At 39.7% G+C, this 14,406-nt stretch overlaps 1 protein-coding gene across 1 annotated transcript; it reads right to left on the bottom strand.

Annotated features, from left to right (window-relative positions):
• Positions 1–12,877: 12,877 nt before the first annotated feature.
• On the bottom strand, positions 12,878–14,185 carry LOC307001209 (uncharacterized protein F54H12.2-like; the record flags this gene model as incomplete). The annotated part of the gene is made up of 1 exon (XM_079617430.1): positions 12,878–14,185. One exon carries the CDS (start codon positions 14,183–14,185, stop codon positions 12,878–12,880), a length of 1,308 nt encoding a protein of 435 aa, XP_079473556.1.
• Positions 14,186–14,406: the final 221 nt, after the last annotated feature.

The raw sequence follows: 14,406 nt of genomic DNA, 5'->3' as shown, positions 1-14,406 counted from the left end.
GAGAAATGGTTAAACTAAACTAGCCCCCCTCCTCACACACACTCACACACGCAGAGGGGCAGAGGGAAAATGCTCCAAACAGTACACATTCAAATATCTGACTTCCTGTTGGTCGGAGCTAATGACTGTAAATTAGAAAGTTGTCCGGATCGAAGAGAAGAATATACGTACCGAGTTTGGTTACTGTAGGTAAAACTAATACCCGATTTTTGACTAAAGGTGGCGCTACTGAGCCCCTTACCACGCCCGTTTCTGAAACTTCGCACAAGTGTACTAGGCAATAAATGTCAAATGCATGTTGAGTTTCATGCAATTTGAAGCATGTTAAGAGCCTCAAATGCATCGAAAAATAATATAAAAGTTTAAAGCGTTGCCATGGCGACAGTATTAAAGATATCAATAATCCTTTCACAGGTCTACATCTGTCGTGTGTTTACATTATACAGATGAAGTTTGAAGCAAATCGGGTAAAAATAAGAGGGTGATTTCAAAGCATTTTGAAAGTGACACTTCCTGCTGCCAGTTGGTGGCGCTATAACTTTGACTCACAATAGTCACATCCATGTGATCGGCCTCTTACAGCGAACACACTGCTGAAGTTTCATCAAGATCAGTTAATGTATGAGGATGTTATAACACACTTCCTGTTTCCAATATTCGCCATAAATTCGTTTCCTCGCCACGGCCAAACAGTTCGAGATATCAAAAATCCCCTCGCAACTTTTCATCCTCAATGTCTTGACTTCATGCACACGAGTTTCGTGGTGATTGGTTGAATCGTCTAGGAGGAGTATTTTAAATTCCATTGCATGTGTTTTTTAAACAACGCCAAATAGACGACTTCCTGTTGGGCTGGGGTAAAAAGTCAGAGCATGAAGGATATATGAACCGATGAGATCTATAAGTGAAAAAAAGTAAAAAAAAAAAAAAAAAACGATGACACGGGACCTGTCGTCAAAATCCCAAAAGTATGAAAAAAACAAAAAACAAAAAAAAACATGACCCGGGACTTGAACTCAATTTCTATGTGGATGGAGCTTAACTGCCATCAGTTTAAAGAATATCTTTTGCCTTTTAACCATGATAGGAAAGTATGAAAAAAAACAAAAAACGATGACCCGGGACCTGTCGTCAAAATCCCAAAAATATGAAAAAAAAAAAAAAAAAAAAAAAAACATTACCCGGGACTTGAACTCAATTTCTTTGTGGATGGAGCTCAACTGCCATCAGTTTAAAGAATATCTTTTGCCTTTTAACCATGATAGGAAAGTATGAAAAAAAAACAAAAAACGATGACCCGGGACCTGTCGTCAAAATCCCAAAAGTATGAAAAAAAAAAAAAAAACATGACCTGGGACTTGAACTCAATTTCTTTGTGGATGGAGCTTAACTGCCATCAGTTTAAAGAATATCTTTTGCCTTTTAACCATGATAGGAAAGTATGAAAAAATAAATAAAAAAATAAACGATGACCCGGGACCTGTCGTCAAAATCCCAAAAATATGAAAAAAAAAAAAAAAAAAAAAACATGACCCGGGACTTGAACTCAATTTTTTTGTGGATGGAGCTTAACTGCCATCAGTTTAAAGAATATATTTTGCCTTTTAACCATGATAGGAAAGTATGAAAAAAAAAAAAAAAACGATGACCCGGGACCTGTCGTCAAAATCCCAAAAGTATGAAAAAAAAAAAACATGACCCGGGACTTGAACTCAATTTCTTTGTGGATGGAGCTTAACTGCCATCAGTTTAAAGAATATCTTTTGCCTTTTAACCATGATAGGAAAGTATGAAAAAAAAAAAAAAAAAAAAAAAACGATGACCCGGGACCTGTCGTCAAAATCCCAAAAGTATGAAAAAACAGAAAAACAAAAAAAAACATGACCTGGGACTTGAACTCAATTTCTTTGTGGATGGAGCTTAACTGCCATCAGTTCAAAGAATATCTTTTGCCTTTTAACCATGATAGGAAAGTATGAAAAAAAAAAAAAACGATGACCCGGGAACTGTCGTCAAAATCCCAAAAGTATGAAAAAAAATAAACATGACCCGGGACTTGAACTCAATTTCTTTGTGGATGGAGCTTAACTGCCATCAGTTTAAAGAATATCTTTTGCCTTTTAACAATGATAGGAAAGTATGAAAAAAACGATGACCCGGGACCTGTCGTCAAAATCCCAAAAGTATGAAAAAAAAAAAAAAAACATGACCCGGGACTTGAACTCAATTTTTTTGTGGATGGAGCTTAACTGCCATCAGTTTAAAGAATATATTTTGCCTTTTAACCATGATAGGAAAGTATGAAAAAAAAAAAAAAAACGATGACCTGGGACCTGTCGTCAAAATCCCAAAAGTATGAAAAAAAAAAAAAAAAAAAACATGACCCGGAACTTGAACTCAATTTCTTTGTGGATGGAGCTTAACTGCCATCAGTTCAAAGAATATATTTTGCCTTTTAACAATGATAGGAAAGTATGAAAAAAAACAAAAAAAACGATGACCCGGGACCTGTCGTCAAAATCCCAAAAGTATGAAAAAAAAAAAAAAAACATGACCCGGGACTTGAACTCAATTTTTTTGTGGATGGAGCTTAACTGCCATCAGTTTAAAGAATATATTTTGCCTTTTAACCATGATAGGAAAGTATGAAAAAAAAAAAAAAACGATGACCCGGGACCTGTCGTCAAAATCCCAAAAGTATGAAAAAAAAAAAAAAAAAAAAACATGACCCGGAACTTGAACTCAATTTCTTTGTGGATGGAGCTTAACTGCCATCAGTTCAAAGAATATCTTTTGCCTTTTAACAATGATAGGAAAGTATGAAAAAAAACAAAAAAAACGATGACCCGGGACCTGTCGTCAAAATCCCAAAAGTATGAAAAAAACAAAAAAAAACATTACCCGGGACTTGAACTCAATTTCTTTGTGGATGGAGCTTAACTGCCATCAGTTTAAAGAATATATTTTGCCTTTTAACCATGATAGGAAAGTATGTAAAAAAAAAAAAAAAACGATGACCTGGGACCTGTCGTCAAAATCCCAAAAGTATGAAAAAACAAAAAAACGAAAAAAAACATGACCCGGGACTTGAACTCAATTTCTTTGTGGATGGAGCTTAACTGCCATCAGTTTAAATAATATCTTTTGCCTTTTAACCATGATTGGAAAGTATGAAAAAAAAAAAAAAAAAAAAAAAAACGATGACCCGGGACCTGTCGTCAAAATCCCAAAAGTATGAAAAAACAAAAAAAAACAAAAAAAAACCTGACCCGGGACTTGAACTCAATTTCTTTGTGGATGGAAGTAGTTATAACATATACCATGTGTCACTTTTGGATTGATTTATTACCCCCTGCCCTGTCACAAATGATTGACAGGGAATCTGTGTCTCCAGAATATGTTTCTGATTTATGATGGGGGTAACGGCGTCAGCGTGTCTAGTAACTATGGCGCCGCGTGACGTGTGACGCGGCCGGAGGTGTTGACCGGGGAATTTTAAAGTAAGGTGTCTGCAGGCTTCCTGGGTGTTTTATTGCCTTTGTACCTGCGCGAAAAGGTGTTATGTCTGTGTGTATTATGTCTGCTGCGCTGTAGCGAGTTCGCACTTCGACAGAAGCTGCGTGTATAAATTTGTGTAGGACGCAATGTCAGTTACAGAATCGAGCAGAGCAGTGCAGATCGTGTCAGACGCCTCGGGTTTTTTCCTTGTTCTCAAACTATATTCCAAGGTAAATTGTGTTGCTGGAAACGCGAGTGCAAGAAGATGGATGCTTAACAGTAAGTGTGTTTTATTATTTAGTAATATTATTAAGAAACATTATTTATTTATGTGTGAGTCATTGTTCTATTGGGATTGCTTAAGGTTTAAAATCTGCGCGCTTCAGGTGACGTTGCTGGAGTGAGCCTCGTGGATCTTGTTGACGAACTTAATTTCCTCAATCAAGCGAGTGGTACGTCGGCTATAATTATGATTTGTGTTTAAATGTTAGTCTACATATTGTGTGTTTTATAATAACGCTTTATTTATTTATAACAGGAGGTACCAGAGGCACTCATCATCGGTCTAGTAACGTTAGGCATACAGCGCGTGCTTCTTTGCGAGAGAGCGCGGACGTCATTGCCCCCGGTAAGTGTTGTGTATGCTTATAGCGAGACTGACCCATTTGCGTTTTGTCTAAACACATGTTTCATTTGTTGTTTATCTTCTTTTTTTTTACCAGCCCAACCGGAACGGAAAACCATCACAGCGTTAGTGCATGCGGCTCCGCGTGATAGTGCACACAGCCAGCCCCTCGGTAAGTGTTTTGTAATTGTAATTCGAGTTTATCAATCGTTATACTGCTATTATATGTTATGGTTTGATGAATTTATTTTAAAACTGTCTTATGTGTATTTCCAGAAGGTTTATCAAACCTAGTGAACAAGGTTGCGTCTGAATCTACGGATAGGATTGTGACGACAAAGGATAGATCGGCTGGAATAGTGGTAAAACCGAAAAACAAACTCAAACGTAAAGCCGCTCAGGAGACCTGTGCAAAAGCAAAAGGACCGTTTGATGACGTTGCGAGAGACAGGCATTCCGGACCACAGACATCGGCACAGAAGAAGCCAAGACGATCTGCTAAAAGTATGTAAACAAACAATGTTGTTTGATTGAATTCAGTTCATTCTAAATTAGATGCAAATAAGCTACCAGAGTGCGATAATGTTTTATTTGGATGTGATAGTGAGAGATCGTGTGTGTGTGTGTATGTGTGTGTGTGTGTGTGTGTGTGTGTGTGTGTGTGTGTGTGTGTGTGTGTGTGTGTGTGTGTGTGTGTGTGTATGTGTATGTGTATGTGTATGTGTATGTGTGTGTGTGTGTGTGTGTGTGTGTGTGTGTGTGTGTGTGTGTGTGTGTGTGTGTGTGTGTACAATGTGTTAGTTCAGAACTGTTGTTGACACATGATTTGTTTATAAACAGGCACATCTCTTAGAGTGTGGATTTATTTATAATTATTTTACTGTATGTATTGGAGTGATTTTTGTAAAAGTGTAGACTCTTTTCAAACACTCGTTTATAAACAACCATGTTGAAAAAAATAAAATAAAATAAAAAATGTATCATGCAATGCATACAAACTATTTTTAAATTAATATTATTATTTTTTTCTCAACAGAAGTGGTCGTGAATGACAATGCAGTTCCTGATATAAACGACGTTCAGAGCTGGAGTGACGGACTGATAGAAGCATGGGATGACTGCGTGTTTACAAGTGACCCTAAAGAAACCCTGCAGTCTGTTCCATCCAGCGAGCGTGTGCTGGCTGTGGTAGAGTCAGACCCTGATGAGCTGCCTTCAAATCAGGAGGCTTTCAGACGGGAATCACAAGCCAATATAGACAATCAACAAATAATTGGTCTGATACAGGACTCTGTCAAGACAGCGTTGAACGCCTTCGAGGTACGTTTTAACGAACGCATTAATGCTTTTGAGAGACGCTTAGATGCTTATGAGAAAAAGCATAATGATCGTGAACATTCTACGACGGCTGCACATCAACAACAGGATATTGGTATTAAACAAGTCATAGCAGCTCAGCGGTTGCATAGCAAAACTATCCAACAAGTAGTCAGAGATCAAGGTCTGTCTGTGGAGCTGTTAAAGCAGATCGTACTCACGCTTAAAAAGAAACACGGGTGAGTTGTGAATGTTTTTATATATTATGTGTTTTTGTGTGTATTTTCTTCTACATTAATCCCAACATTGTGTGTATTTTTTAGCATTGGTGTATAATGACTGATTAGCTAGTTTTTCTTTTTTCTCGCTGTATAGATGTTGGTTTTTATTTTCCGTAGTTACTTTAATTGTAAACCTGTCAGTGATTGAAATAAAAATTAAAAACTAAATCTGTTTTTTAAAAAAAAAAAAAAATGGCTAAACGTTGTCGGGAGTCAGATGGTTTTGATCAGGGTCCGGTAGCTAGGTTTAGACGCGACGATGGCAGTGTGGTATCCCCTGAACAGTGCAGTAACACAGAAACATTGCTCTATTTAATTCAGACATTGGAGGGTGTGAATAGGTCTGAGTCTACAACTAATACATTGTTAGAATTATTGGATATTATGACACCGATGGTAGATGAGGATCCAGGCCCAAATATTGATTTTGAACCTTTTGTAAACACCCAACAGGTTGGAGAGGTATCAGAACCTCCTCCAGAAACAAATGATGCTTTTGATAATCCTGTGTCTTTGTCACAGTCAGGAGAGGGAGCAGGTACCCAGTCACACCGCACACTCAATCGAGGTGCACCCAACATGGGTCTTGCACATAGTGACATAGAATCACTTGTAAGAGAGGGTGGTGATGTGAGTGGGTACACTGTACTGCCGCGCTCGCGGTTCAATGGCCTGGAAATCCATAGGCTTATAAATCTGCGGGAGATATCTTCTACAGATTTAGCAGCCTACACCATGTTTTTACATGACACACTTTCTGAAGTTGTGGACTTTTCCAGACTGTTGGGCGGCGACGGTAGTTTAATCAGCATCACCTTGAGGGGTCCGAGTTTGACATCAGATGTTAGTACACTTTTGACAGGCACCAATGGTTACAGTGTAGATCTGTTTATAAACGAACTTGAGAAAATAATGCAGAGCAACGCGGATGTCCAGTTTGATGAGAGATTGAATTTAAGACTGTCGATAGCGAGAAGTAAACGCGGCGGTGTTTATCGAAAGATGCGCGATCTAGCCCACAATGAAGTGATCAGTAAAAACAGACTTAATCTGTTCTGTCCCACAAACATTTCAAACAATCTTTGTTTTGCAATCTGTCTGGCGCATTTCCTAAACCCCCAGAAACCTCACACAGAGCTAGAGTCTGTAGCATATTCGTTGCAGAAGGCAGCTGGCTATACTGACCAACACAAGATAGCGTTTAATGACATCAGACAGTTTGAACGCATGCTGAACGTTAAAATAGTTGTCTTCTATCGATCCGATACGGGTGTTTTGGAGAAGTATACAAACACAGACGAACCACATCCTAAAACAGTATTTTTGTACCTGCACGGCGATCATTTTTTTATGATAAAAAATCTACGCGCGTTTATTGGCACCCCATACGTGTGTGGATTTTGCTACCAAGGATACACATGTAGGAGAGATCACAGATGTCGGTACATCTGTGATGTCTGTAATGATCCAGAATGTCATAAACATAACAAAAAGTCAAAACACTGCGGCGACTGTTTGCGCTACTGCAAGTCTGACTACTGTTTTGAGATGCATAAAAAAGCACCTCAAGGTATGCAACACGCGCAGTGTGATGTGACCAAATATTGCAGAAAATGTAATAGACGTTACCATGTCAGCGGTACTAAACCCAAAGCGCATAAATGCCCTGCAGATCGTTGTGTACACTGTGGTGAGAGTTTAGTTACCGATGGTGTGCATCAATGTTTTATCCAACCAGTTAAGCCGGAGATGCCAAACGATCGTTACATTTTCTATGATTTTGAGACCCGTTATGAAAACGGAAGGCACACAGCCAATTTCGTATGCGCTATTACGTTTGCTGGCGAAGAATTCGTGGCTGAAGGACCCGATTGTGTGGATCGTCTCGTTAAAAAATTCAGACAACCTCGTTACCTTAATTACACATGGATAGCTCATAACGCATCGGGTTTTGACAATTTCATTCTTTTGGAATACTTCACTAAGATGGGTATCGCTCCTAAAATCACGATGCAAGGCTGCCGTCTGATCTTGATGTACGACATTGCTTTCAAGCAACGGTTTATTGATTCATACTCATTCATCCCCATGCGTCTGGCCAAGACACCTGTTGCGTTTAATCTGACTAATGCAGAGAAGGGTTACTTTCCACACTACTTTAACCGCGTTCAAAATGACAACTACATAGGCGTCTACCCTGACAAGAAATTTTATGGGTATGCGACGATGTCGAACCAAGACAGAACGGAGTTTGACGTTTGGTACAGTACCATCTCTGACAAAGTGTTCGATTTTAAAAAAGAACTGGCTCTTTATGGTAAAAACGATGTTGTTTTGCTGAGGGAGGCTTGTATGAAGTACCGCGATGAATTCATTCTGTGTACAGGCCTTGATCCGTTTAATTACACCACTCTGGCGGCCACATGTATGGCTACGTATAAAACACACTACATCCCTAAAGACACAATAGCTCTGACACGCAACAATGCGTACACCAACCAGAACAAAACATATTCAAACATATCAATTGAATGGCTTGAATATGTCCGAAAATCGCAGTCCATAGATGTTCAACATGCTCTAAACAGTGGCGAGGTGTCATTTGGGAAATACTACGTGGATGGATTCTATGACGACGGTATCGTGAAAAAAGCATTCGAATTTCTCGGTTGCTTTTTTCATGGATGCGACCGCTGTTATAACTCAAATGATCTAAACCCGTTATCAAAAGTGCCTTATGCTGTTCTGAGAAGGCAATGTGACGACAAGCTTGAAATTTTGGAGCGTGCGTACGGTCTTCAGGTTGAGATAATTTGGGAATGTGATTGGAGTCATGCCAAACAGACAGATGCAGACGTGATGGATTTCATGTCCACTTACAAACACCCTGAAAGATTGAAACCTCGTGAAGCTCTATTCGGAGGCCGCACGAACGCTTTCAAACTGTACCACAAAGTCGCGGAGGGTGAACGCGTTAGGTACGTTGACTTTACTTCACTGTATCCCTTCTGTCAGGCTCGAAAATGCTACCCAATTGGTCATCCTGAAATAATATACAAGGATTTTCAAAACCTTGAAGAATATTATGGACTCGTCAAGGCTACAGTTCTTCCTCCGAGGAAGTTGCTCCACCCAGTACTGCCTTATAGGACTGGGGGCAAGTTAATGTTTCCTCTTTGTAGGGAGTGTTCTGAACAACAGAACCAAACACAGCCATGTGTGCACACAGATGAGGAAAGATCCATTCATGGATGTTGGGTTAGTATTGAGCTGTTGAAAGCCATTGAGAAGGGTTATGTGGTGACAAAAATCGATGAGGTCTGGCATTTTCCTCAACGATCTGAAACGTTGTTTTGTGATTATGTTAAAACATTTTTACAGTTCAAACAGGAGAGTTCAGGTTTTCCAAAAGACGTTGTGACCGATGCCGACAAAGAATCTTATGTTAGAGATTACTTTGAGAAAGAAGGGATTAAGTTGAATCTGGACAAGATTGAGTTTAATGCAGCACGCAGATCCATAATGAAGCTCCTTCTTAATTCTTTGTGGGGGCGGTTCTCGATGCGCGAACAGTTGCCAACCACCGAGATACTTATAGACCCTGAACAGTTTGCCCGATACATTTTTGGCACTGAGTATGACCTCAAGCATTTCTCATTTGTGTCAGACACTGTTGCGATCGTTCAGTGGTCTTACGCAGATGGGAAAGGGGTCCAGACTCGTGACATCAATGTCTTTCTCGGGGCTTTTACAACAGCCCATGCACGGTTAGAGCTTTATGATCTTATGGACAAGTTGGGTGATAGACTGATTTATTGTGATACCGATAGTGTTGTATTCACATCTAAAGAGGGTGAATACGAGCCCCCACTAGGGCCATACCTTGGCGATCTTACTGATGAAGTTGGGGATGGAGACCATATTGTGGAGTTTTGTTCAAGTGGTCCAAAAAGTTACGGGTATCGTACTGCTATGGGTAAGGTGTGTATGAAGGCCAAAGGTATCACTCTGAATGCTGTAAACTCTGAGGCCATTAGGTTAGACTCATTAATTGGTCTTGTTGATCAGTATGCGAGGGGGCGGGGTGAGGGTAATTACATTCTCGCACACTCCGACAGTATAGTGAGGAACAAAAAACAGTTCACATTACACAACAAGTCAGTTGTGAAAAAATTCCAAGTGGTGTACAACAAACGCGTTTTGCTACCTGACCTAACTACACTACCATATGGCTACTGACAACGTTTTTGGTCATCGAGGGGTGCTAGACTCAGACGGTTTCGATTTCAGGTTACAACACCCCTTTTCATGTGTATTAAGTGGTCCTTCTAGCTCAGGAAAAACTTTTTTTGTAAAAATGTTGTTGGAAAATGCTAAAACTGTAGTTTCTAAAAATGTTGAAAACATTGTGTACATTTATGATTGTTGGCAACCTTTGTATGATGAATTGTTGAAACTGTATGATATTAAATTTATTGAAGGTATCCCACAAACCCTGAATGATGACCGTTTGTTCCCGCCCAACAAGAATAATTTTTTGATTCTAGATGATGTTATGGATGATGCTAGTAACAACTCTGAAATCCAACGTCTGTTCACGCAATATGTACATCATAAAAGCCTGAGTGCATTGTATATTGTACAAAACTTGTTTTTACAAGGTAAATCCAGCAGGACCATCAGTTTAAACACCAATTATCTGGTACTGTTCAAAAACCCCAGAGACAACACACAAATTAATGTATTAGCACGTCAGATGTACCCCAGAAACACTACATTTTTTATGGAGTGTTATGAAAATGCGACCAGCATTCCTTTCGGGTACCTTTTGATTGACTTTAAAGCGAAAACACCAGAGCAGTATCGTCTCAGAACAGATATTCTGTCACAATATCCAGTTGTGTACATTCAGAAAAGAAAACATTAACTTTGTTAGACGATATTTGAAAATGTCAGCAAGACTTTTAAGAAACTTGCCTCTTTTAAAATTATTATTAAAAGCCACACCTAAACAAAGACGCGTTATTTTAGAGGTCGCTGCAGACGAACTCATTGTGTCGTTGTGTGAGGTAGCTCTTAATGTAGTCCATGGTAATATTCCACTATCGTCACAACAATATCAGAAACTAAAGAGAAAAAGAAGCGAGATCAAAATAGTTGCTGATAAAAAGGTTGGTGTTAGACGCAAAAGACGGTTAATCAATCAACAAGGAGGATTTCTTTTGCCGTTGTTAAGCGTCGCAATTCCCTTTATAACCAGTTTAATCGCATCTAAGGCCCCGTTTACACGATGGGAAAACGCAGATATTTCTCTGCGTTTTGGCCTGTCATTTACACGAAAACGCCGTTTTTATCCCAGAAAACGATCATTTCTAAAAACTCCGGCCAAAGTGGAGATTTCTGAAAACGCCGGTTATGTGTTGTCGTGTCAACTGGGAGAAACGGGGTTTTAGGTTCTCTCTTGTCGATTCTGAGGATTCTGATTGGCTTGCATGGCTTTATCCTTCTCCCTACACTGCCGCCCATAGGTTTAGCATAGTTATAAAGGCGCTTGACGGCGTATTTATGCGGGTTGTGTGCACGATGTTATTATTGAAAACGGAGGGGGAGAAATATTCGTTTCTCTAAATACCCGGCTATGTGTAAATGTGGCCTAAATAAGCTTGGTGATGGAGTACGCTGAGAAGATGTTTTTAATCCCGCAACACCAGTTGGACAAGCTGAAACCCTCTAACCCCCGTGAGTCTATACAGCATGTTGTGGAGAACGATTTGGATGCGACTATAAGAAATATATTGCAAAGGTCTGACATAGATCACCACGAAAAAGCTAAGCTGTACACCGGTGTTTTGCAGAGGTTTTTAACACTCACTAGACAGGGGGATACGGAATCCGCCACATTAACATTAAGTCTTCCGCAGCCTGGCAACCTTGTAAAAGAAGATCCATCTCCAACAGGCCTTGTTACTGTCCGCGACGGCTTAGATGATTTTGCAGATGAGATTTTAAAGAATATTCCACAGAGGAGTATGAAAAATGTCCGTTACATTTTAGATAAAATGTCTAAAACTAAAGATATCACATCGTGGACTGAGTCGGGGGAGTTTGTGTTTAAAGGCAGAACAATCCCCGGTTCACATATGCTTGATCTAGTTAAAAGCGTCACGGCTCCACAAAAGGTTGCTGATGAGCGGAGACCTGGTGGATGGCATGAGTTTCTGGAGGCTTTTGCTAGTTTAAATATGCCATACTCAGTGGTGCCAAACCACCATGTCAGACACGCAATTAACTCGTTCAAGACCATAGCGACCCCGATTATAACTGGATCATCTAAGAAGAGTAAAAAACGGAAAGTGCTTCCAAACACACCGGTACCTTCAGAATATTCACAAGACTCATTATTCAAATCCTCCAGTCTAGACCAGAGTCGATGGTTAAGTTTTTAATCCGACAGTTTGTGGGTTGCCTATTGTTTTTTTTGTTTTGTTGTTTTTTTTTGTTGAGAATTTATGACATGTATTGTTGAATATGATGTGTGTATGTGTAATAATAATAAAAAAGAGTTTAAAGAAAGAAATATCTGTTCTTAAGTTGTTTTTATTTAAAAATATTAAACATGAGACATATACATTTCACCCATTTGCACACACTGAATACATTTGAAAACATTTTCATTACATGGAACTTGTTTTAGTTTTTTCACAAATGTTGACACCATTTTATCATTTTTAATTAAATCATTGGTATACATTTTCAACACATAATCATAATCAAATCCCTTTGACATGTGGTAGAGAAAGAACACACAGTGTTGACCACAGGTGTCTGATGAAAAATCTTGGACTTGCACAGTGGAATATTGTACTGCACTAGAATTGAGATTTAAAAAGTCTTTGATAACGGGGTGAAAGCCTTGGTAATCTGGTTTATTACCAAAACTATCGAAAAAACAACCTACGCTATCATCATTTATGTAGATGGCCAACCAATGTTGGCCTGGGAGGCCTGATGGATCTGTATTGATTAAAACCATTGATGGTAATGTTCTTAAAGGGGTTTTCGGTAGATAGTCACATGGTAGTACTCCAAGAAAATAAGTATTGCACGAAATCTTATCCATGACACCCGTAAGCTGCACAGTGTTCATTTTAACCCGTTAATAGTAATCAACAAGCACCTGTCGTCGATTTGATACTTCAATTATGTTGTCAAACAAAGCATAAACAATTAAGGTAACAGTCTGTGGTATTGGCTGTCTGAAACGTGCTTCTAGTCTGATATTGCCACTTTTGACAAGTGATACATGCTGTCCACAATCCTCGTCTGGTGTGAAATTGAACGTGTAGAGTGTATAGCCATGCAGAAAATCTTCCCTATCGATACTTAGAGCCTGGTTTTTAAGATGCCTTCCAGAAGCCAGCGCTAACTGATAAAACTCACGCACTGCAGAACCATTTTCATATTCAGGCTGCAGAGGCTTTGAGGGGTACTGTTGACCATCCAGATAAATGGCTAAAAATTCTAAATCATAGTTTTTAAATGCAAAAGGGTTTTTATTATATGACCCCACAAATGCATCATTATCAACCATCGCTAGAACCAGAGATTTTGGCAATGCTCCTAAAAATAAGTTCTCTTGATTACAGACCCGTGATCCGGCTGGTATTGAGAAGCTTTTCAAACACACCCTGTCGATGGGGTACTTTGCAGTGGTTGAGAGTAGGGCTTGCGCATGACCCAGTCTCACAGCTGGGGACACTGTCACTTTTTTCACAAAAAGTGATGCAGACTGGATGTTCAATTTGTAGGCTATGTCATTGCTCCTCATCAAACAGAATTCGTCTTTACCTCTCGTCATTCTAATTTTAAGGTCCAATCCATTGAGTAAAAGTTTATCTTGAAAGAAGATGTCACTGTGAACTGGTGCGAGTAGTTCGACCACATTGCTAGCGTTGGTGAAGGCTGCTCTCTTTGTCAGGCCGTTATTTGCCCCGGCAGGGTCTGAAATGTCCATATGCCCGGCTTTGTCCTTATAGAAGAGCCCCGCTGAGAAAAGTGTTTCAAGGGTATCTTTACCATAATTAGTAAGACACTCTATCATACAGCGGTATGGATATGTGCTAGAACTCTGTGAAATGAGACGGTCTCCAAGCGACACGTCCACTTGTGAAAAAATTGTGGCTCCCGGATAGTTGATAAGCCCTACGGGGTCTCCGTCAGCAATGTCCGTCCCATCTGCATAAGTGATTTTGAGACGCATAAACAACAATGTGTTGTTTAGATCCACGTAATCCTCTCCATTCCCCGCAATGAAAAATTCCAGAGGCGATGTCGGAGATATCGCAGATAATGGCGGAATTTCTATATAAGTGTTCTTTTCAATAGCGGTCTGTGTCAGGGGTACAGTAAAAAGATCCAGTTCGGATTTTAAACACTCTTCTGACATGTTGTGTAGTAACGCCATGATCTAAAATATTGTTTTAACAGAACTCCTTGATCTTTTTGAAGCAGTACGCCTAGCCGTATCCTTGCGCTTGCGTTTTACAACTGATGTTTTCTTGGGGGGCCGTTTTGTTTTCTTCTGCTTCTGGCCACTCCTCCGCACCCCCGGAGGCCTAGGTACACTTTTACGTGCCATCACCATTAAACCGGACCCGTCTTGAGTATCGTGATTGTTATTAAAAG

This window comes from Phoxinus phoxinus, assembly GCF_949152265.1.
Source record: "Phoxinus phoxinus genome assembly, chromosome: 7".
Taxonomy (NCBI): Eukaryota; Metazoa; Chordata; class Actinopteri; order Cypriniformes; family Leuciscidae; genus Phoxinus; species Phoxinus phoxinus.
This window is presented reverse-complemented; position numbering and strand designations above follow the sequence as displayed.